Source organism: Ictidomys tridecemlineatus, chromosome 3 (genome assembly GCF_052094955.1).
Source record: "Ictidomys tridecemlineatus isolate mIctTri1 chromosome 3, mIctTri1.hap1, whole genome shotgun sequence".
Taxonomy (NCBI): Eukaryota; Metazoa; Chordata; class Mammalia; order Rodentia; family Sciuridae; genus Ictidomys; species Ictidomys tridecemlineatus.
The window spans coordinates 116,432,292-116,452,604 of record NC_135479.1 but is presented as its reverse complement, the minus strand read 5'-3'; the positions used below and the strand labels follow the sequence as shown (position 1 = coordinate 116,452,604).

Here is a 20,313-nt window from a genome sequence, read left to right as displayed (position 1 = left end):
TTTTGCTCCTGGGCTTCCAAGGTATTCACAGCATCTAATCTTATAGTGATCTAAATTCACCTGGAGTCAAGTTTCTAAACTCCCTCAGTTCTGATCCATATCCTATGGCAAGGCCTCTAAACTGTAAACAGAAATTATAAATTATATTTTACGAAATTCTTTCTTGCTAAGGCCCTCGCAGGACTACCTGATCATAGTTTAGCTTCCCGGTTTTGAAGTTTTTTCAGTGTAGTTAACTAGCATTAGATTTATAAGTTTGATTTTTAAAACTAACTTCATGCATTTTCTTAGTGATGGAAATGGAAGGTTTATTTAAGTCATTAGCCATAATTTAGGAAAAAGCGTTTACTTAACAGAGATTTCTTTTAAATAAAAGTCATGGTTACTCTAATTTCTACTCATGGATTAGATTCCGGTCAGTTTTTAGGTTTCTCAGGAAAACCATGTGGGTGTTGGACAGGATAATTCACCAAACCCATATGATAATGAAGCTCAGTTAATCTGTTGCTCTTTAAGCAGAGAGGAATGGAATCAGGTCAATTGGGTGTATCTACTTATTGCCCTTCCAGTTGCAGGGGCGGGTTTTGAACTCAGGGGCACTCGGCCATTGAGCCACATCCCCAGCCCTGTTTTGTATTTTATTTAGAGAAAGGGTCCCATTGAGTTCCTTAGCACCTCTTTTTTGCTGAGGCTAACTTTGGACTCGACAATCATCCTGCCTCAGCATACCAAGCCACTGGGATTATAGGCATGTGCCACCACACCTGGCTCAGAGTGTTGTATTTTTACTCCTCATTTCCCATTTACACAAAATAAGCTGGTGGTGAGGTAGAGAATCTAGGCAGTGCATCTTGTTTTACTTTATCATATTGTCTGTTGTGTAATGCCAAAAATGGGACAAAAACTTGTCTTTCAGGTATGTTAATGCCAAAGGATATTTTGAAGATGTGGCAAATGCAATGGAAGAGGCGAAAGAAGAAATTTTTATCACAGATTGGTGGTTAGTATTTTTCCATGAGAAGGAGGTTTCTATGTTTAGAAATACACAAGACCATAAATGCTATTCAAGAATTGCATATTTTGAAAACCAGTAGTACCCACAGATGGTTTGGCCACAGTCTCAACTAATTAACTAATATCCTACAATGAAAGGTCTTTTAAAAATTTTTGACCTTCAGATGTAAGCTTAAAATATTTAGCTTGAATAATTTTGTTTTTGTCTTTCCATTTGGAAGCAGATGCCCAAATAATCATTCTAGCAAAGATTATATGCAAATAATCAGTGCAATGCAAATATGGTTGTAGAAGTAATGGGAACCAGTTTTCTTCACTTACCTTAGCGTATCTGTCACCAGGTCCATGTTTCTTTTGGATTGTTCCTTTGTGTTGAAATCATTCTATTTACTCCATTAGTGTTGGACTGTCCACTGTAATGACTCAGCTAGCTCTTCTGGAAGTTTAATCAGCTCTCCACTTTCTGACCCTCTTTAAAAATGTCCATGAGAGGAATAATGCTTATTAAAGCCACTAGAAGTCTCATATCAAAAACTCATTAGAACATAGGAAATTTTACTCTTGGAGTTGGTATAGGCTTTGTGGTCTTGACTTCAGTTACAATTACCAGTTTCCCTGGACCGTTAAAACCCATCACAGGTTCCCACATTGGCTCCCATGGAAATGAAAATCTCTAGAATATGTTTTTCTTTTAAGAACTTAGTTGCCTGAAATGCCCCTCAGTTATCTCTAGTCTGTTTCCTTCCAAATGGTACCTTAGATAAGAAGTGTGAACATGTCATCACAATTTATTTCCTTTCAATTCTAGATTTCGGGGACAGGAAAGTAATAGGAATGTGAGCCATTTACAATATTTTAATACAGTTATGTGAAAATCTGTAATCCTAGGGCCTGCTTTCCCAGACTTGGCACTATTAACATTTTGGCTACATAATTCTTTGTTGTGGGGCCATCCTATGCATAGTAGGATGTTTAGCAGCATCCCTGCCTTCTACCTACTGAATGCCAGTAGCAAGCTCCCAGTTGTGACAACCAAGATGTCTTGAGACATTGCCAAATGTCTCCTAGTTGAGGCAGGAGGGGGTGTGCATGGGGTTGGCAGTGTTCTCTTGGTTGAGAATCGTCTATCTAGAGTCAATGGATAAGGCAGGTGATGGTCATTATGCCCTTGTCTGCAGAGGAGCCTAACCCTAGTCTTTATGTCCTTGGTAAATTTTGTCTTTTCAATGATCAGAAGAGTTTCACACTTACAAGTTTTCTTTGGTTGGCTATTTCCTAAACACTTACAGAATACATTCAAGTTTAATGTAGTGCTATAGTCGTTTTAAAAATATTTTATAGAGTTTGGTAAGGATGAGAGAGTGAAAATATTTTTTCCATTAAACTCATATTTTCATGCTTTATGCAAAAAGCAATATTTTTTTCTGAATGTCCTCAACACTAAAATATAGATACTCATTTAAACATCTAAAGAGATGGGACACCGACTGCTTTCTCTTTCAACAAGAGAATGAATCAGGGTGTTATTTCTTTTTCATAACTGTACTAGGGTAACATCTTATTACAACATACTCTTTGAAATAAAACAGAGTAACTTACCTCATAAAATGAGAAGAAAATTCTTGCTATTGTCAGTCATTATTCCAAAGAGCATGCAATAATATTTCACTGGGGTTGTAATTTATATCAGCAACATCTTTTCATGGTGGACATGGTGACTTTTGGATATTTGTTAAACTTTTTTGGAAATCTGTGTTCAAATCTTTTTCTTCTCCTTCTTCTTTTTTCTTTGTTTTTCTGTAGTACTGAGAATCAAAGCCAGATTGTTTTTCCTCTTTTTAAAGTTAGTTTGCTTGTCTTCTTAGCCAGTAGAAGGAGAATTTTGTGTGTGTGTGTGTTTTAAAAAAATTGTTTTGTGCTTTGATGTTTTTAGATTATCTCATTATCAGTATTCATATTTTTTTCTTTTCACTTTTTTTATTGGCATATTATAGTTGCACATGATGGGATTTGTTTCTACATGTTTGTACATGTACACAATATATCAATATAATTTAGCCAGTGTTGCCCCCAGCATGTCCTCCCTCCCTCCCTCTTCCTGTCCCCTGGTCCCTTTCCTCTACTGATCTCCCTTTGATTTTCATGAGATCCCCACTCCCTCACTTTCTTTCCCTTTTTCCTCTCTAGCTTTCACATATGAGAGAAAACATATGACCCTTGACCTTCTGAGTTTGGCTTTTTTCACTTCACATAATGATCTCAAGTTTATCCACTTTCCTGCAAATGACATAATTTCATTTCTTTATGACCGAATAAAATTCCATTGGGTCTGTATGCCACATTTTCTTTATCCATTCATCTATTGATAGAAACCTAGGCTGGTTCCATAGTTTGGCTATTGTAAATTGTGCTGCTATAAACAAGGGCATGCATGTATCTCTATAGTATGATGGCTTTAATTCTTTAGGTCAAATACCAAGGAGTGGTGTAGCTGGGACACATGATGGTTCCATGTCTCGTCTTTTGAGGAATCTCCATACTGATGTCCATAGTGGTTGTAACTAATTTACAGTCCCATGAACAGTGTAAATGTTCCCTTTTCTCCACATCCTCAGTAGGAGGTCTTTACATTCTAGTTAAAGTAGTTGTTCTATTTCATTCTGGACTCCATGGTTTCTGATGCGAATTTTTTGTCACTTGAATTGTTATTTACCTCTAAATAATGTGTAATTTTTCTTGTGAGTGCTTTCAGTATTTTCCCCATTATTTTTAGTTTTCAGTAGTTTGGTTATATTATTTGGGTTTATCCTTTTGGGGGGAACTCTGAGCTTCTTGAGTCTATAGTTGTATGTCTTTAGCCACATTTGAGAAATTCTTACCATTGTTTCTTGAGACTTTTTTTCCCCCTTTGGTAATTTTCTCTTCTTCTATGTTTCCAGTAACACAAAAAGTGCTTTTTTGGTAATGTCTCACGGTTGTGAATCTCTGTTCCTTTTTTTCCCCAATCTTTCCTCTCTTGTTCAGATTAGATTATTTATTTTTAGCTATCTTCAGGTTTACTGCTTCATTCCTCTGTTATCTCTATTTTGGGTACTGAGCCTATTCAATGAGGTTTGCTTTTTTCTTTCATGTTTTTGTGGAAATTGTATTTTTCATTTTGAAAGTTTCTGTTTGGTTCAATTTATATCTTCAATTTCTTTGAGGAAACTTTCTTCCTTTCTCTTTGTTTTAAGAGTGCTCAACCTTACTTATTGCAGTATTTTTATAATACCTGAGAAGGGATTAAACTAGATAATACCAACCTCCATGTCATTTTCCTGTTGACATCTGTTGGTTATTTTTTCCATGATAGTTGAGAATTTTCTGGTTCTTAGTGTGCCCAATACTTTTTATTATATTTTAGAAAAGTTTAATATTATAAGACAATGAGCTTTTAGATCTTATGGGGAGTGTGGTAATTTCTATTTTAGTAAGTGATTGACTCATTTTGATTTAGGCAGAAAATTCTAACCAGATTTCCATGGGTATGGGTTTTTTAAAAAATCTAAATTATATATATATATATGACAGCAGAATACATTTTGATTCATTGTACACAATTACAGTACAACTTTTTATTTCTCTGATTGTACACGATGTAGCATTGCACCATATGTTCAGTCATACATGAACCTAGGATAATGATGTCCATCTCATTCCACCATCTTTTCTGCCCCCACACCCCCTACCCTTCTCTCCCTCCCCTTTGCCCAATCAAAGTTTCTCCATTTTTTCCCCACACCCTCCACCATTATGGATCAGCATCCACTTATCAGAGAGAACATTTGGCCTTTGGTTTTGGGGGGATTGGCTTGCTTCGCTTAGCATGATATTTTCCACTTCCATCCATTTACCCGCAAATGCCATAATTTTATTTTCTTTTATTGCTGAGTAATATTCCATTGTGTGTGTGTGTGTGTGTGTGTGTGTGTGTGTGTGTGTATATATATTATATATATCATAGTTTCTTTATCCATTCATCTATTGAAGGAAATCTAGGTTGGTTTCACAATTTAACTACTATGAATTGAGCTACTATAAACATTGACGTGGCTGTGTTATCAGCTATAGTATGCTGATTTTAAGTCCTTTGGGTATAGACGAAGGAGTGGGATAGCTGGGTCAAATGGTGGTTCCATTCCAAGTTTTCTAAGGAATTTACATAGTGCTTTCCATATTGCTTGCACCACCAGCAATGTCTGGGGGGGTATGGTTTTATGTCAGTTTTGTTTTAAAAATTTTTATAGCGCTGTTTAGGTGTTTCCATATATGTGCCACCTAGTGGCGAGTCTGAGTGTTGATCTGTTTCTTAGTTTGGTTCTCAAATTCCACAATGCTGTTTTAGAATTAAATCCATGCACATGGATAATTTGTGACTGAGCCAGAGGATTATAAACAACTTTATGGGATTGCTTTCCTGAGCCTCTCCTTCTCCATGATCTCTCAATTACTTTCTAGTTCACAACCTCCCTTTTTAGTGCTCTAACTGGAAAGGTGAGTTTTTATTTACCCCGTTCTGCCACATGATTTTTGTGATAGCACCCCTGTGCAGAGCCACACCTTGGGAACTTACATGACCCTCTTGGGATCATTGCTCTTCCAACTGGAAACAAAAGCTCCATACACAGAGTTTTTGTGCCTGTAGGCTCTCTCTTTTCTCTCTTTCTTTTCTTTTCTTTACTTTCTTTCTTCTTCCCAGTACCAGGGATTGGACACAGAGGTACTCTAAGCTATATTCCCAGTCCTTTTTATTTTTGTTTTGAGATAGGACCTTGCAAAGTTGCCTTAGGTAGGTCTTGAACTTGCAATCCTATTGCCTCAGCTTCTGAGTAACTAGGATTGTAGGCATGTACTACCACACCCAGCTGCCTGTGGACTCTCTGCTACAATTCCTGATGCTGCAAAAAAAACCCCATTTCTTTCTTGTCAAACCTGAACTAGAGGACTTCCATGTTCTCTCTGTGTCAATCCCATTTCCAGATTTTCCTCCAGACCAAGGAAACCAAAGGAAAAAAATAGTAAATGTATCACTGGTTACATGGTACTTCAAATTCTGTTTTTCTTTTTTAATATTGAGTCCTTCAATTCATGAATACTAAATAGTTCTTCATTTATTTAGATTTAATATAATTTTTCTCAGCACTATTTTGTACTTTTCTATGTTGAGGTCTTATGTATATTTTGTTAAATTTGTCACTAAGTACTTCATATTTTGGGGGGTTATTGTAAATGGCATGAAAATTCATTTTCAATTATTCACTGAGCATAAAGAACTAGAAATTCAACTGATTTTTGGGTATTAACTTTCTATCTAAATTCACTTATTACTGCTAGCAAACTTTTGTAGATTCCTTAGCATTTTTCTCCATACATGATCATGTGACCTACAAATCAAGATGATTAGCCTCCTGCCTTTTAAATTCATATGTCTTGTGTTTTATTCTCCTGCCTTATTGCATTGGCTAAAATCACCAATAGAATGTTGAGTAGAAATGGAAAGGTAGATCTCCATACCTTGTTCCCAGTGTTAGGAGAAAACATTCAGTCTTTTATAACTGTGTTTGTTTTATATATATATAAAATTTTTAAAAAGCTTTTCATTATATATATAATTTTTTTTAAACAATTATTTTGTTTATTTATTTTTATGTGGTGTGAGGATTGAACCCAGTGACGCACACATGTGAGGCAAGTGCTCTATTGCTGAGCCACAATCCCAGTCCCAAAATGTATATTTTTTATAATGGCCCTATACTGAGCATTTCTAGTTATAATTTGTAAAGAGTTTTCATTGGGAATGAAATTAAACTTTATCAGATTTTTTTTTCTACAAAATTTATTGAACTGTCTTGTGTTTTTAGGATAACCCCATTGGTTCTAAGATACTATCATTTTTATAAGCTGCTGAATTTTTGGTAAAGATTTTCATTGTTATGGTCATATTTAATGCTGGCCTCTTTAAATGATTTAGTATTGTCTCCTACTTTATTTTCTGAAAGAGTTTGGGTAGGATTGACATTTCTTCCTTAATTATTTGATAAAATTTACCTATAGTTTTCCCTTGTGAGAAAGTTTTAAAGTATGGATTTAATTTTTTAAAGATAAAGGATTAATTTGAATTTCTTTTTGTTACCATTATAGAATTTTTTTCAAGGAATTTGTCCATTGTATCTAAATTATCATAAATACTGGCATAAATTTATTTATAATATTCTTATTAAGCATTTAATATTATTTGAATATCTATAGGGCTTGTAGTGGTTTCTCATCCTCATTTATTTCATATTGCTAATTTATGCTTCTTCCTTTTAAGAAAATTTGCTAAAAGTTTACCAATTTTAGTGATATTTCTTTTTTTTTAATTTTATTTTTTATTTGTAGCTGGACCCAACACCTTGATTTTATTTACTTATTTTTATGTGGTGCTGAAGATCAAACCCAGGGTCTTGCACATTCTAGGTGAGCACTCTACCACTGAGCCACAACCCCAGCCCCAATTTTAGTGATATTTCAAAGATAGCTTTTCATTTTATCAAATTTACTATTTCTCACTTTTATGTTTCATCAATCTTCACTTTTATCCTTATTATTTTCTTCCTTCTTTTCACTTTGACTGTAACTTTTTCTGTCTTCTTAAGCTCTAGAGAATCACTGATTTTAATCCTTTTATTTTCTTATATAAGCATCGAAAGCCATAAAACCTTCCATGTAGTACTTTCAGTTAAAGGCACATTTTTTAAAAAATATATTTTTAGTTGTAGATGGACACAAAACCTTTATTTCATTTATTTTTATGTGGTGCTGAGAAACAAACCCAGTGCCTCTCATGTGCTAGGCAAGCTCTTTACCATGGAGCTACAATCCCAGTGCCTGAAAGGCATATTTTAACATCTCTGAAATCAGGGTGCATTCCACACACTGTACCATCTTATAGTTGTAATTGTCATCATTTTTTTTTCTTGGTGGTACATATAGTAATGATGTATGTTACAGTCATTGGTGTCCAAGGGTCAGTGAAATGCCATATTATGCTATTCTTTTGACTTGCATAGTAAAATATATATGGTCCTAATATAAAGATGCCTGGTAAATCATAGCTGCTTTCTCGCTGCCATGTGGCCATTATTTGCACTTTGTTTATAGTCTGAATATTTGCCTTATATCTTTTTATGCATTATCCTCAAAACTGAGAGCCTCTTGGGAGCCATCTTAAGATCCTTCAAACTATCTAGTAGAATACTCTGCATTCTGGGTACACAATGCTTATGGGATAAGTAATGTAAAAAACTTATAGAGTATACCGTTGAAAGTGGTCCCCAACTGAAATTCTCTGAATTCATAATTAGTGTGTATCTCAAAAACATTGACAGGATGTATGTGGTATTGGATATCTCCAGTAAATGAATATCTCCAAAGAGTAAACTTGCAGTGCACTTTTCTTCTTAAAACAGGACTCTCTTAAATTCTTTGATCTCTTCATATCAGTGGCCATGTGTCATTTATTTGTTTATTTGGACATAAACTACTTTTAAGCTTATTTCTTACTCTTAAGTATTTATGCTATATGCCTGCCTCTCTTTTTTTTTAGGCTATCCAATGTATTTCCTTTAGAAAATTTAACTTTGTTTTTTTTTTCCAATTTAATGAAATAGAGTAGAAAATGATTTCTTTTCCTCTTTTTGGCTCCCGTCAACCCTGTTGTTTCGGTGTGCTTAGGGAACCCCCTGGCAGGACAGTGTCCAGTCTAGAATTCTAGGAAGCTGTACTCTGCACTGTCCACTCACTCCTCCAGGCCTAGCATTTCAGAGAAGAGCTCTTTGACTGCCTGTTTTTCATCTTTGTAAGAGAATGGCATTGAATATAGATTTAGTTCACACCAACTTTAAAGCCCACCCCAGGGGAAAGCATGACTGCTATATTCTGAGCTGCCTTGTGGTACCACTGAGGGAGAGGAGCCCAGAGGCCCACCCTCGCACTGGGAGAATTTCACAGATCGGCACACCTTCCTCCTTCCATGCTCGGACAGCCTCTGGCTTCCATGGATGCTGCTGCTGGCAGAGGAAGTCAGTGAGCATGTGTATCAGGCTGCTCTTGGCTTGAGGTAACCAAATGCTCAGTTAAAGAAGCCTTCAACACTGAAGGTTTATTCCTCTTATTTAACGAGAAATCTAAAGTTGAGCAATCCGAGAGCTGAAGGAGAGTTCCGATCTTCCCATTAGAATTTCAGTATGGTCGCACCACTGTGAGCGCTTGCCTCCATATAAAGCCCATCCTAAAACTGGAGGGGATGGGCAGAACTTTCTCTGTGTATGCACATGCCTGCATGTCTCAAAAAAAAAAAAAAAAAAAAAAAGGAGGAAAAGCATTCTCATTAACCCCATGTACCTACTCATGTATATCTCATCATCCAGGATCATGTCACAGCATGCTGTAGCTACACAGGAATCTGAGAAAGGTAGTATTTAGGATGTTCAGATGCTATAGTGGGATGCAGGCGCTGACAGAAGGAGGGGGGAGAGTGGAGAATGACTGCAGGGTGAGCATTCGACAGGATCTGCATGTATATAAGTGTATGTGTGTGTGTGTGTGAGAGAGAGAGAAATGGACATAGAGTTGTGGGGTTTTTTGTTTGTTTGTTTGTTTTGGGGGGGGAGGGGCTAGATACGAACTGGAGATTGAACCCAGGGCTTCACACAAGCTAAGCATGGGTCCTACCATTGAGCAACATCCTCAGTGGTATATATATGGTTTCTATTTCCTATGACGTTGCTCATGGACCCACCACAGTAGAATATGGTGATAGCATCTGGTCTAAAACTGCCTTTGATTTTCTTGACATGATCAAAACTTTATATTTCGTTTTAGTGACTTGAAATCTTGGTTTTATGATTTCAGGTTGAGCCCAGAAATCTTCCTGAAACGCCCAGTGGTGGAAGGAAATCGTTGGAGGTTGGACTGTATTCTTAAACGAAAAGCAGTATGTATTTTCTTAACAAATGCTGATATAATTTTTTAAATGTGTGTTGCCTCTGAATTCTCTTGTCTTTTTCAAAGCTCTTCCTGTATATTTACAACTTTTTACTGTAGAGTTCAACCTAAAACAGGTTTCTGTTTTCCAGTTCATTTGGTTCTGTTTTTAAATTACTTTTGAGTGTATAAATATTTTAGCCTAATTCATAGCCCAGATTATACTAGAAGCTCTAATTCATGTTGGTTAGTTATGACCAGTTAATTTAATAGGTCAAAAATTGTAATAAAACTTCATCGGTGAATAATTGATGATGAAATGAAACACAGCCTTTATTTAGTTCATTATCTGTCATTAAGCAGAAGACAAAGTAATTTGGAGAATGTTTCAGTCAGATGGGGCCAAGCTGGTATAGAGGAGGATAGTAAAAATCAATGGGATTTTGTTTCCAATTTGGGCTCAGTTCACAGTAATAATATGAAACATTTCCTGTAGATGCTGTGTGAGCAATGAGGATATCTTTTTGTTATACAAAGTGAATAATTGGAGCCAGTTATAGCTCAATCAATCATGACCGCATTCATGTTGCTAATGAATTCTGTTTGTGTAGTGGACCTTCCAAATTAAATTAAAATGATCTGGGTTTGTTACCAATCATGTTCAAATTAGTGAGTGCTCACCTTGTCACCCCTATTTGGAACTGTCTTAATCTTTTATTTTATTTTTTCCCCCTGTCATTGAACATTCTAGTGGATTTGGATGCTTAGTAACTAAGGGATAGTGTTTCTGTGTCTCACAGGCTCCATTGGTTTCTTCCTATCTTCTAAACGAACCCTTTCCCTATTCACTCTCCCCCCCCCATCATCTCCCCATGCCTTTATATCAGACCTTCCACGATGTCCATAGACGGTCAAACTTCACTGCTGATACTGAGGGAAATACAAGTTGATCAGCTCTTTTCAGACACATATTCTACCAACAACACCTTTTTGATAGACAAATTTGTTCCTCTCACAAAATTAGAAATTCATATCCCGATGATCATTATTCATATGTTCTTTTAAAAAATCACTCACAGAGGGTCTCCTATGAGCCAGGTACCCCAGGAATCAATAGGCAGGGTGTCTCAGTGAATGGGATTCTGGCCCTGCCCATGGAGGTCTTACGAAGAAATCAGTAAGATTCTTTCTACCTACTGAATGGGCTGTGACTTTCCCCATGTTTTTCTCTGTGAAATGGCAGCTTTCCCATTTCCCCTCAAGATTCCATTTAGTCAAACTTCCTAGTCACGCCTTGCTATCTTCACTCATACCATGAAGTCCTCTCCTCAGAGCGTTTACCCAGTACTTCACTGTTTTAGGTTTCTGTCAACACATATTTGATGAATGCCTACTATGTGCTGAGACTTGGATAATCATGTTGAGATGTATTTAAATAAAAGTCACAATTCCTGAGCTGACAGAGCTTACAAAGCAACACATGTATCAATTGAGTACAGAGACAGTGCCCAGATACAAAAGTAGGAGGAAAAGCATTGGGTAGGTCTGGTTGGGGACCCCCACACACACAATATGAATAATGGACAGCATTTAGGATGAAATGAAAAAGAAATTCTTGAAAAAGAAAGAAGAAATTACTAAGTGCAGTAAATGTTGAGGGAACAGGAATTAGAGAGGCTGTCAGTCACAGTGAGGTGACAAGGCTGTGACGCCTTAGTGTTAGCATAGGCAGGATGGGCTGCAACCAAAGTGCTTGTTTGCAGCTAGGATGTGGGACTCTGGGAGCCAAGCCAGTGGTTTGGACTTTATGGTAAACAGTAAGGATGTTCTGTGGGGAAGTACAGGGTCAAAGTGTGGGGGGTTGGTCTTATCCAAATGGTGTTCAGGAAAAGTGAGAAAAAATGGGGAGAACTCAAATTCTGAAAGCTTAATTCTGTTTGTTTGTTTGAAATGCTGGGGATCAAATCAAGGGCCTCTAAGTGCTATACCACTAAGCCACAACCCAACCCTAAAAAGCTAAATTTTAGATTCTCTTGAGTGTGGTGTGTCTGTAGGAAGCCTAAGTAAACTTGAGAAAGCCTGAGGAGGACTCAGGACCATCCTGCAGGCCTGTCCCTTACCCCCTGTTAACTGGCAAGTGTTTTCTTCTGCCTTCCATGTACCTCCCTGGTTGTCTTTATGTCATTGGTGTGCCTTCTCTTTGCTTTTATGGCCCACGGATCCTGGTGAGGGCCCTGGTGGCTACCATGACCAAGTAAGCATTATTGTTTGATAATGGAGCTTTGTTTCCTGTTAGTCTACTTTCTGAAGTTTGTAATTTTTAAATTATGGAAAATGATTTTTAAATTTCCTAAGGAAATGGTAATACTATTAAAAATTAATGTCTCAATGGTACATTTAGTGGGTGTTTCTTCCTTAATCTCGAACATACGGTATTTCTTCTTTGATCATAAATTTTTAAACACTCATATCATTCCAATTTGACAATTCATATGCACATAAACACTGCTTTTGCATAACTAATTTAGTTTCGGAAAGCCACATACTACTCTTGCAGTGAATAGGATTGAAACATAATATTTTCATTAATGGGTCCCAGAGGTCCACAAGGTTGATTAAAATGAATGCTTTTGTTTTTATATCTTGGTTTGCAGGGCTTTTTTTCTTTTCTTTCTCTCTTTTTTTTTTTTTGGAAAGGAGTTTAGAAAGCATTTTTGCCTCATAGCAACATATAGACGAACATCTCTTATAATGTCTGTTTCTTATGGGAAAGTACAATATTTTGTTGTACCGGTTATAGCCAAGTTGATATTTTCCTGTTTCTTTAGCTTCCTGCTAAGCAGTATCACCATTTTCAATGGGGGAAAGCCAATGTTGATAGGCAGAGTGTTCACACCTTTTAGAAAGCAGCATCCCAGGGGTTCCACAGTTCCTCATTCACGGCACTAAGTGATAATACATTGTGTCATAGTTATGTGACCACGTGCCTGCACCCTAATAGTGTGTTTCAACCTTAGAAATAAGTGATATTCCTTATGAGAACTACAAGGTGGAATCTTCAAGTGCAGTAACCTGGAGAGGCACAGAAGAAGGGTTTTTTTTTTTGTTGTTTTTAGGCTGAATTTGTCTGCAGGTTTCTTTCTTCTCTCGAAACACAAGGCACATGATGGAGCTGTAGTCATTGATCAGTAAAAGGGAAGGATGTCTGTGTCTGAGAAATCGCACAAATAATCACATCTCTGCACAGAAAACAAGTGGACTCTTACCAAGTTGTAGGCCAGGATGGCTTGTATGGAAGGGGAGAACATATCGTTCACCTTCAGGACCATGTTTCTAACAAAATTGGTTAAAATAAAACAAAAAAGCATATGAGCAGTTACATTTCAGTGCTTCTTGCTTTTAAATGGCAAGAATGTGATTGCTGCTTATTCTTTGCTTTTCATTTTCCTAATATATTGTATCTCTGGGGAAGTCCTTGGCAAATGATAAAATCAGTGATTATAATTTGGTGTAGGGTATGTAAAGTAAGCTATTTTCAGACACTGGGTGAATTGGGCTGCATTTAGAAAATATTTGAACCATACTATTTTGAATAATCAGGAAAAAAAGTTGATCAAGAAACAAAGTCTGTTTCATTTCCACCATAAATGTTAAAAAAATTTATTTTCACTGTTTTTACAAGTATTTTGTATATCTCACTACAGCTTCTCAAAATTCCTACTGTTGGTCATGTTGTGTCTGCTGTACTTGATGAGACACTCATTAGAAAAGAAGACAGAACTTTCATCTTTTGAGTCTTATGTTTCGTGGGGTTTATTCTCTGGGACCTTTGGGTTGAATTGGTTAGTTCAGTGGCTACAGGAAATGTGGCATTGCAGAGGAAATATCCCTCTCCCTACTTCCCCTATTGGTATTTGGCTTCCTCTTCTCTGAGCAAAAAGTAATTTCCTCTAGGGCCACTCAAAGGCATTAGTAAGAGGCGGGTGTTTGAAAGTGTACATTTTTAAATTACAGAATTAATGCCAGTTCTTTTTGTCCATTTGCCTTTTGATTTGCAGAATTATTTCTCACATATTTTATCAGCTCATACTATCACAACAAAGCAAATACCTTTGTTGCCAAGGAACTATTTTCCTCTGTTCTTCATAGAGTTCAATAGTGTTGAAATACCATGACCAAAAGAAGAGGAAATTACTGTTTTATTGTCACAGAACTCTTTTCAGTAGTTAGCTATTTATTGTGGCTATAGGTGGAAGTAAATTATTGTAAACCATATTTAAAATGGCCTTTTTATATTTAATTACTTCCTTGTTAGTCATTTTGTATTTATGATAAAAAGACTTAAAAGTCTCTACCCTATTTCCTTTAGAGTTAATTTATTTAAATGAGAAAAGCAATAATGTAGAAGAAAATGTCAGGTATTAATAAATGGAAGGTAATAATGTAATCCATTAGTGTTAACATCTCTGTTATTTAAAAAATCCATTAGTTATGCAGGTAAATGGAAAACTGCAGGATTCAGGCCAAGTTCCTAATTTGCAACTACTGCCCTGCATGAGTAATAATGTCTTCAGTCTAAGAAGTAGAACTTCATCCATTTAAAACAAATGAACCATGATGAAAGATGTCAGGTGTTAAGAGTCTATAATTTAGGTTGAAATTTGGGGTTTTAAGCTTTATATTCTGTTTTTCATTGGGAAAATCTCTTTCCCTTTTTATTTTGGTAACCATTATTCAGGGCTGAATCCTCAAATACTCAAATAGCAAAATAGACCTGAACAGTAGAGGAGAATAATAAAATAATCTAGTTCTACTTTTCAGCTCCCAGAGCAAAGGTGAACCATCTGGTATTCAGATCTCCTTACTGTATACCAGAATGTAAATCTAATGTGTCCCTTCAAAAATATATACACTTTCAGATATCACTAACATCAAGAGAGATGGGATATTAGCATTTTGAAGTGATGTTGTGTTATAAGGAATTCAGGACCCAAAACTTTCATCTCAGTATTGACAGAACAACACTAGGGGACTGTTATGTTTTTTTCTAAGATTTTTATGTTCTGTGATCTGCTACCTAAAAATATTAACTTTGATGTTATTTCACATTACAGAGCATTGCAAAAATATTCACTTCTTATGCATTAGATGAATTCAACTCAGTAAAACTTCTTAAATTTTTGATTCAGATTTCCATTGTGAACAATGACTAATTACTGTGAAATGTTAGTTTAAGCTATAGCTAAATAATTCCTTGTCATCATAGTTTATTAGATAGAGTGGCATCTCTAGCACTCTAGAAAATATTATGGAAAAATTCTTGCCTTTAATCTCAACGGTGCTAAATGCCTAGGTATAATTTAGATTTGTAGTCTTTTAGGCATGTGGATATGTTTCAGAAAGCTTTCAGATCTGCTGAGTAAAAAGAATGCAAATTAAAACGGTACAGACTGCAGAGAAATTCTGAGGGTACAAACCAAAAAGTAAAAAAGCAATCCACAAATTAGTCTGAATGTTTCCTGGCAGAAATGGATCCTGCACTGTATGTGGAAGAGGGTCCCAACAAGTGGACAGGGAAGACAGGAGGCTTCAGGTGGGGGGCAGCTTAACCTGGTCCAAAAGCCAGTCACCACCCAGACCTAATGTAGAAAACACTCATGTTTTTCTGTACCAGTTGTTGGACATTGTCTCTTTAATGGTTCATATTAATAATGTTATTTTAATATTAGAGCTTACCCAGCACTTTTTAAAATTTATTTTGGTAATGTTGCATGGATCACAACAGCCTTGTCTCTTTTCTTTTAGATACAAAATCTAAGGATGCACCTGTGTTAATTTGTGTCCATTATACTCCAAACTCCCATTGGAACTCAGGGACTTTTTTTTTAAATGCTAGAGAAGCTTCCTTCTGAAGATGTCCTTTCACAAGTGAAGTAGAGATTGATAATCTCCTTGTGAGTTAAGAGGATGAACCAAGATATTTATCTTTTAAGATTAAGGAATACTTTCTCTGTTTCCCTGCATTAGAGCAGATTATGCTAAGTGAAGTTAGCCAATCCCAAAAAAACGAATGCCCAGTGTCTTCTCTGATATAAGAGGGGTGACTCAAAATGGGGTAGGGAAGAAGAGCATGAGAAGATCACCTCTAGATAGGGAAGAGAGATGGGAGGGAATGGGAGGGAGAAGAGGAATTGCATGGATGGTGGAAGGAGACCCTCATCATTATACAAAATACATGTATGAAGATGTGAAAAAAAAAAGAATAATCTTACCTTAGATTAGGTAGAGAGAAGTGATGAGAAGGGAGGGGAGGGGAGGAGATGGGAGGATAGGAAGGATAGTAGAATGAAACAGACATTATTATTGCTTTGGGTATATACGTGACTGTATGACCAATATGATTCTGCAACCTGTACACTCAGAAAAATGAGAAATTATATCCCATCTGATTCAGATGTTTGATATGTCAAGGTCATTGTACTGTCATGTGTAACTAAGTCAAACATAAAAAGAATGTCAGAAACACAAGAAAATTAAAATAAAATAAAATTTAAAATATTAAAAAAGGAATACTTTCTCCATTTAAATAAATTTTTAAAATGAAATTCTATGAAAACACCCCCCCCCAACACTTCAGGGATATTTAGCATATGCAATTGTGTCTAAGTTTCTCATCATTATTATTTAAACTAATTGAGGTATGATGTTAGTAAACAGGCAAAATCCCTAATCCTGTCACGTGGCTCAGGTTAGAGCTTCCCTCAGTGAGTTGGGGAAAATTAAGAATGCAGGACTATAGGACATGTTCAGCAGTTGAGGTTACTATTTCAACACTCTAGATCTGTAATCAGTTGAATGTGGACACTCTTTTGATATAAGTGGTAAGAATGCAAATATAACAATATATGTATTTTTTTCTATTTCTGTCAATATATAGTTATATGTCACCTCTTTGTATTGCCTTTTTCATTAAATATTTTATTGTACCTATTTTTAGAAGAAAGCAAGTACAACACAGAGAAAAAGAAGAAAAGGCAACCCCCCAGCACCTTCGGAGACACTCATTCTCCATGTGTTTTCTCTTGTGGCAGCAACAGGGCGTGCGGATCTTCATCATGCTCTACAAAGAAGTGGAGCTGGCCCTGGGCATCAACAGTGAGTACACCAAGAGGACTTTAATGCGGCTGCACCCCAACATAAAGGTATCTACCTTCATCCCGGTCACCAGTGTTTCTTACTGTTCTGTAGGATTTTTTAGGGTATGATTTGCTCTGGGTGGTCATCATCTATACACTCCCTAATGTTTTGATTAAATAGATTTCAGTCCTCAGAAATAAAACAAAATAGTATTCTTTCTGACACTCCCCAAATGCTCAGGGGTGGGCAGATCTCACTTCTGTTTCTCTAAACCTAATTGAAAGTAATAGTTGAGTCAAGAACATGCTTCCTACAGTTGTTTTAATATTCAAGAGCCCTGTCAAGTTCTCAAGATTTCTCATTAAGTTGTCCTAGAACCACGTAGATGTGACATCCCTGTGGAATCCCTGGATCTTTGATGGCAGCAGAGACCTCTCTTAGGATTTAAAATGCCTTCAAAAAAAAATCCAATAGTACCTAGTATAAAATATGAATAAAGCAAATAACAGGATAAGCAGTGTGAAAAGGTTCTTTGAGATTTCACCAAAGACCTAAACCTATCAAAAAATATCATCCAGTCATTGAGATACATCAAGACATAATGAATTAGTGAATCTCCAGCAGGCTTAAGAGGTATAGCGATTACATTTTTCATTTGGTTCAAAATTCCCACAGAGAATGAGTTGAGTTGCATCATTTCTAAACCTTCAAGGTTCATTTACCAGATTTCTATCTAGCACTTAACTAAAGATGTAAATTTTGTAACATCAGCAACTGAGAGCAGTGAAGTTAGAGCTGTTAAATGAGCAGAGTTTTTATGTTACTGCAGTCAAATCAGTATAAACTCAAATTAGACCCACATAACTACAGTTATATTAGAAACAAAGATGCCAAAAACATACACTGGAGAAAAGATAGCCTCTTCAACAAATGGTACGGGGAAAACTGGAAATCCACATGTAACAAAATGAAATTAAACCTCTCTCACCATGAATAAAACTCAACTCAAAGTGGATCAAGGACCTAGGAATTAAACCAGAGACCTTACACCTAATGGAAGAAAATGTAGGCCCAAATCTCCATCATGTCAGATTAGGCCCTAACTTTCTTAATAAGACTACTGTAGCACAAGAATTAAAACCAAGAATCAATAAATGGGATGGATTCAAACTAAAAAGTTTTTTCTCAGCAAAAGAAACAATCAGTGAGGTGAATAGAGAGCCTTCAGAATGGGAGCAAATTTTTACCACAAGCACACGAGATAGAGCACTAATCTCTAGGATATATAAAGTACTCAAAAACCTTAACACAAGAAAAACAAATAACCCAATCAAAAAATGGACCAAGGAACTGAACAGACACTTCTCAGAAGAGGATATACAGTCAATCAACAAACATATGAAAAAATGCTCAACATCTCTAGCAGTTACAGAAATGTAAATCAAAACTACTCTAAGATTTCACCTCACTCCAGTCAGAATGGCAGCTATCAAGAATACAAATAAATAAAAATAAAATAAAAGCTCATCAACAACTAAAAAAAAAATTTTTAAAAAGAATACAAACAACAATAAGTGTTGGCAAGGATGTGGGGGAAAAGGCACGCTCATACATTGCTAGTGGGACTGCAAATTGGAAATATGGAAATATTTCCAATATGGAAAGCAGTATGGAGATTCCTTGGAAAATTTGGAATGGAACCATGATTTGACCCAGCTATCCCACTCCTTAGTTTATACCCAAAGGACTTTAAAACAACATACTACAAGGACAAAGCCATATCATTGTTTATTACAGCACAATTCACAATAGCTAAATTGTGGGACCAACCCAGATGTCCTTCAGTAGATGAATGGATAGGGAAATTTTGGTGTGTATATATACACAATGAACATTACTCATCATTAAAAGAGAATAAAATCATGGCATTTGCAAGTAAATGGATGGAGTTGGAGAATATAATGCTAAGTGAAATTAGCCAATCCCAAAAAACTAAAGGCTGAATGTTTTCTTTGATATGAGGATGCAGACTCATAATGGTGATGGAGCGGGGAGCATGGGAGGAATGGAGGAACTTTAGATAAGGCAAGGGGGAGGGAAGGGGCAAAGGGATAGGAATGATGGTGGAATGACTTAGACATCTTTACCCTAAGTACATGTATGAAGACACAAATGGTGTGAAAATACTTTGTGTACAATCAGTGATTTGAAAAGTTGTGCTGTATATGTGTAATATGAAATGAATTGCAGTCTGCCATCATATATAACAAATAGGAATAAATAAATAATTTTTAAAAAGCATATTCATAAAAAATTTTTTTTAAAAATTCAAATGAGAGTGTTACCGCTTCAGGAGATTAATATGGTTCCCATGGTAACCACATAGAAAATAGTTACAGAATGTATACAGCAGGAAATAAGAATTTAAACAACTTACTGTGAAAAATACCAACTAAATGCAAAAAAGACAGTAATGCAGGAAATGCGGGCCAAAAAACAAGGAAACAAAATGACAGAAGTCCTGTATTATTAACAATTAATTTTAAATGTTCATAGATTGAACTATCTAATGAAAAAAGAGGTATTAGGGCCTGGAATGCAGCTCAGTGGCGGAATACTTGCTTCACATGAGCAATGCTCTAGGTTCAATTTTTAGCATGGCAAATAAAAATAAGATAATAATAATAATAATAAATTTTAAGATTCTTCAATAAAATAAAACTTTAGTAAAAAAGAATGGATTAAAAATACACAATCCTCTGGGTATGGTGGCGCATGGCTCGGGAGGCTGAGACAGGAGGATCATGAATTCAAAGCCAGCTTCAGCAATGGCGAGGTGCCAAGCAACTCAGTGAGACCCTGCCTCTAAATAAAGTACAAAATAGGGCTGGAGATGTGGCTCAGTGTCCCCCTGAATTCAATCCCTGGTATCAAAAAAAAAAAAAAAAACCCACACAATCTAACTATGTGTTGTCTATAAGATATTCACTCTAGATGCAAAGACTCAGGTTGAAAGTGAAAGGATGGAGAGGATAGTCCACATAGTTAGTAATTAAAGAAAGGAGTGGCTAATTAATATCAGATAAACAAAATAGACTTTAAATCAAAAGCCGACTGTAAGAGATGAAGGACATAATATTAATAACAGGTTTAATA

The 20,313-nt window shown here is 36.1% G+C and overlaps 1 protein-coding gene across 4 annotated transcripts in view; it reads left to right on the top strand.

Annotated features, from left to right (window-relative positions):
* Pld1 (phospholipase D1) overlaps nucleotides 1–20,313 on the top strand; it is a 205,185-nt gene that overhangs the window by 106,591 nt on the left and 78,281 nt on the right. For all 4 annotated transcript variants that reach the window (XM_078043643.1, XM_078043641.1, XM_078043644.1 and 1 more), the window contains 3 exons: nucleotides 917–1,000; nucleotides 9,949–10,030; nucleotides 17,112–17,222. In XM_078043643.1, the coding sequence (XP_077899769.1) occupies nucleotides 917–1,000; nucleotides 9,949–10,030; nucleotides 17,112–17,222 (277 nt within the window). The remainder of the gene's footprint in view (nucleotides 1–916; nucleotides 1,001–9,948; nucleotides 10,031–17,111; nucleotides 17,223–20,313) is intronic.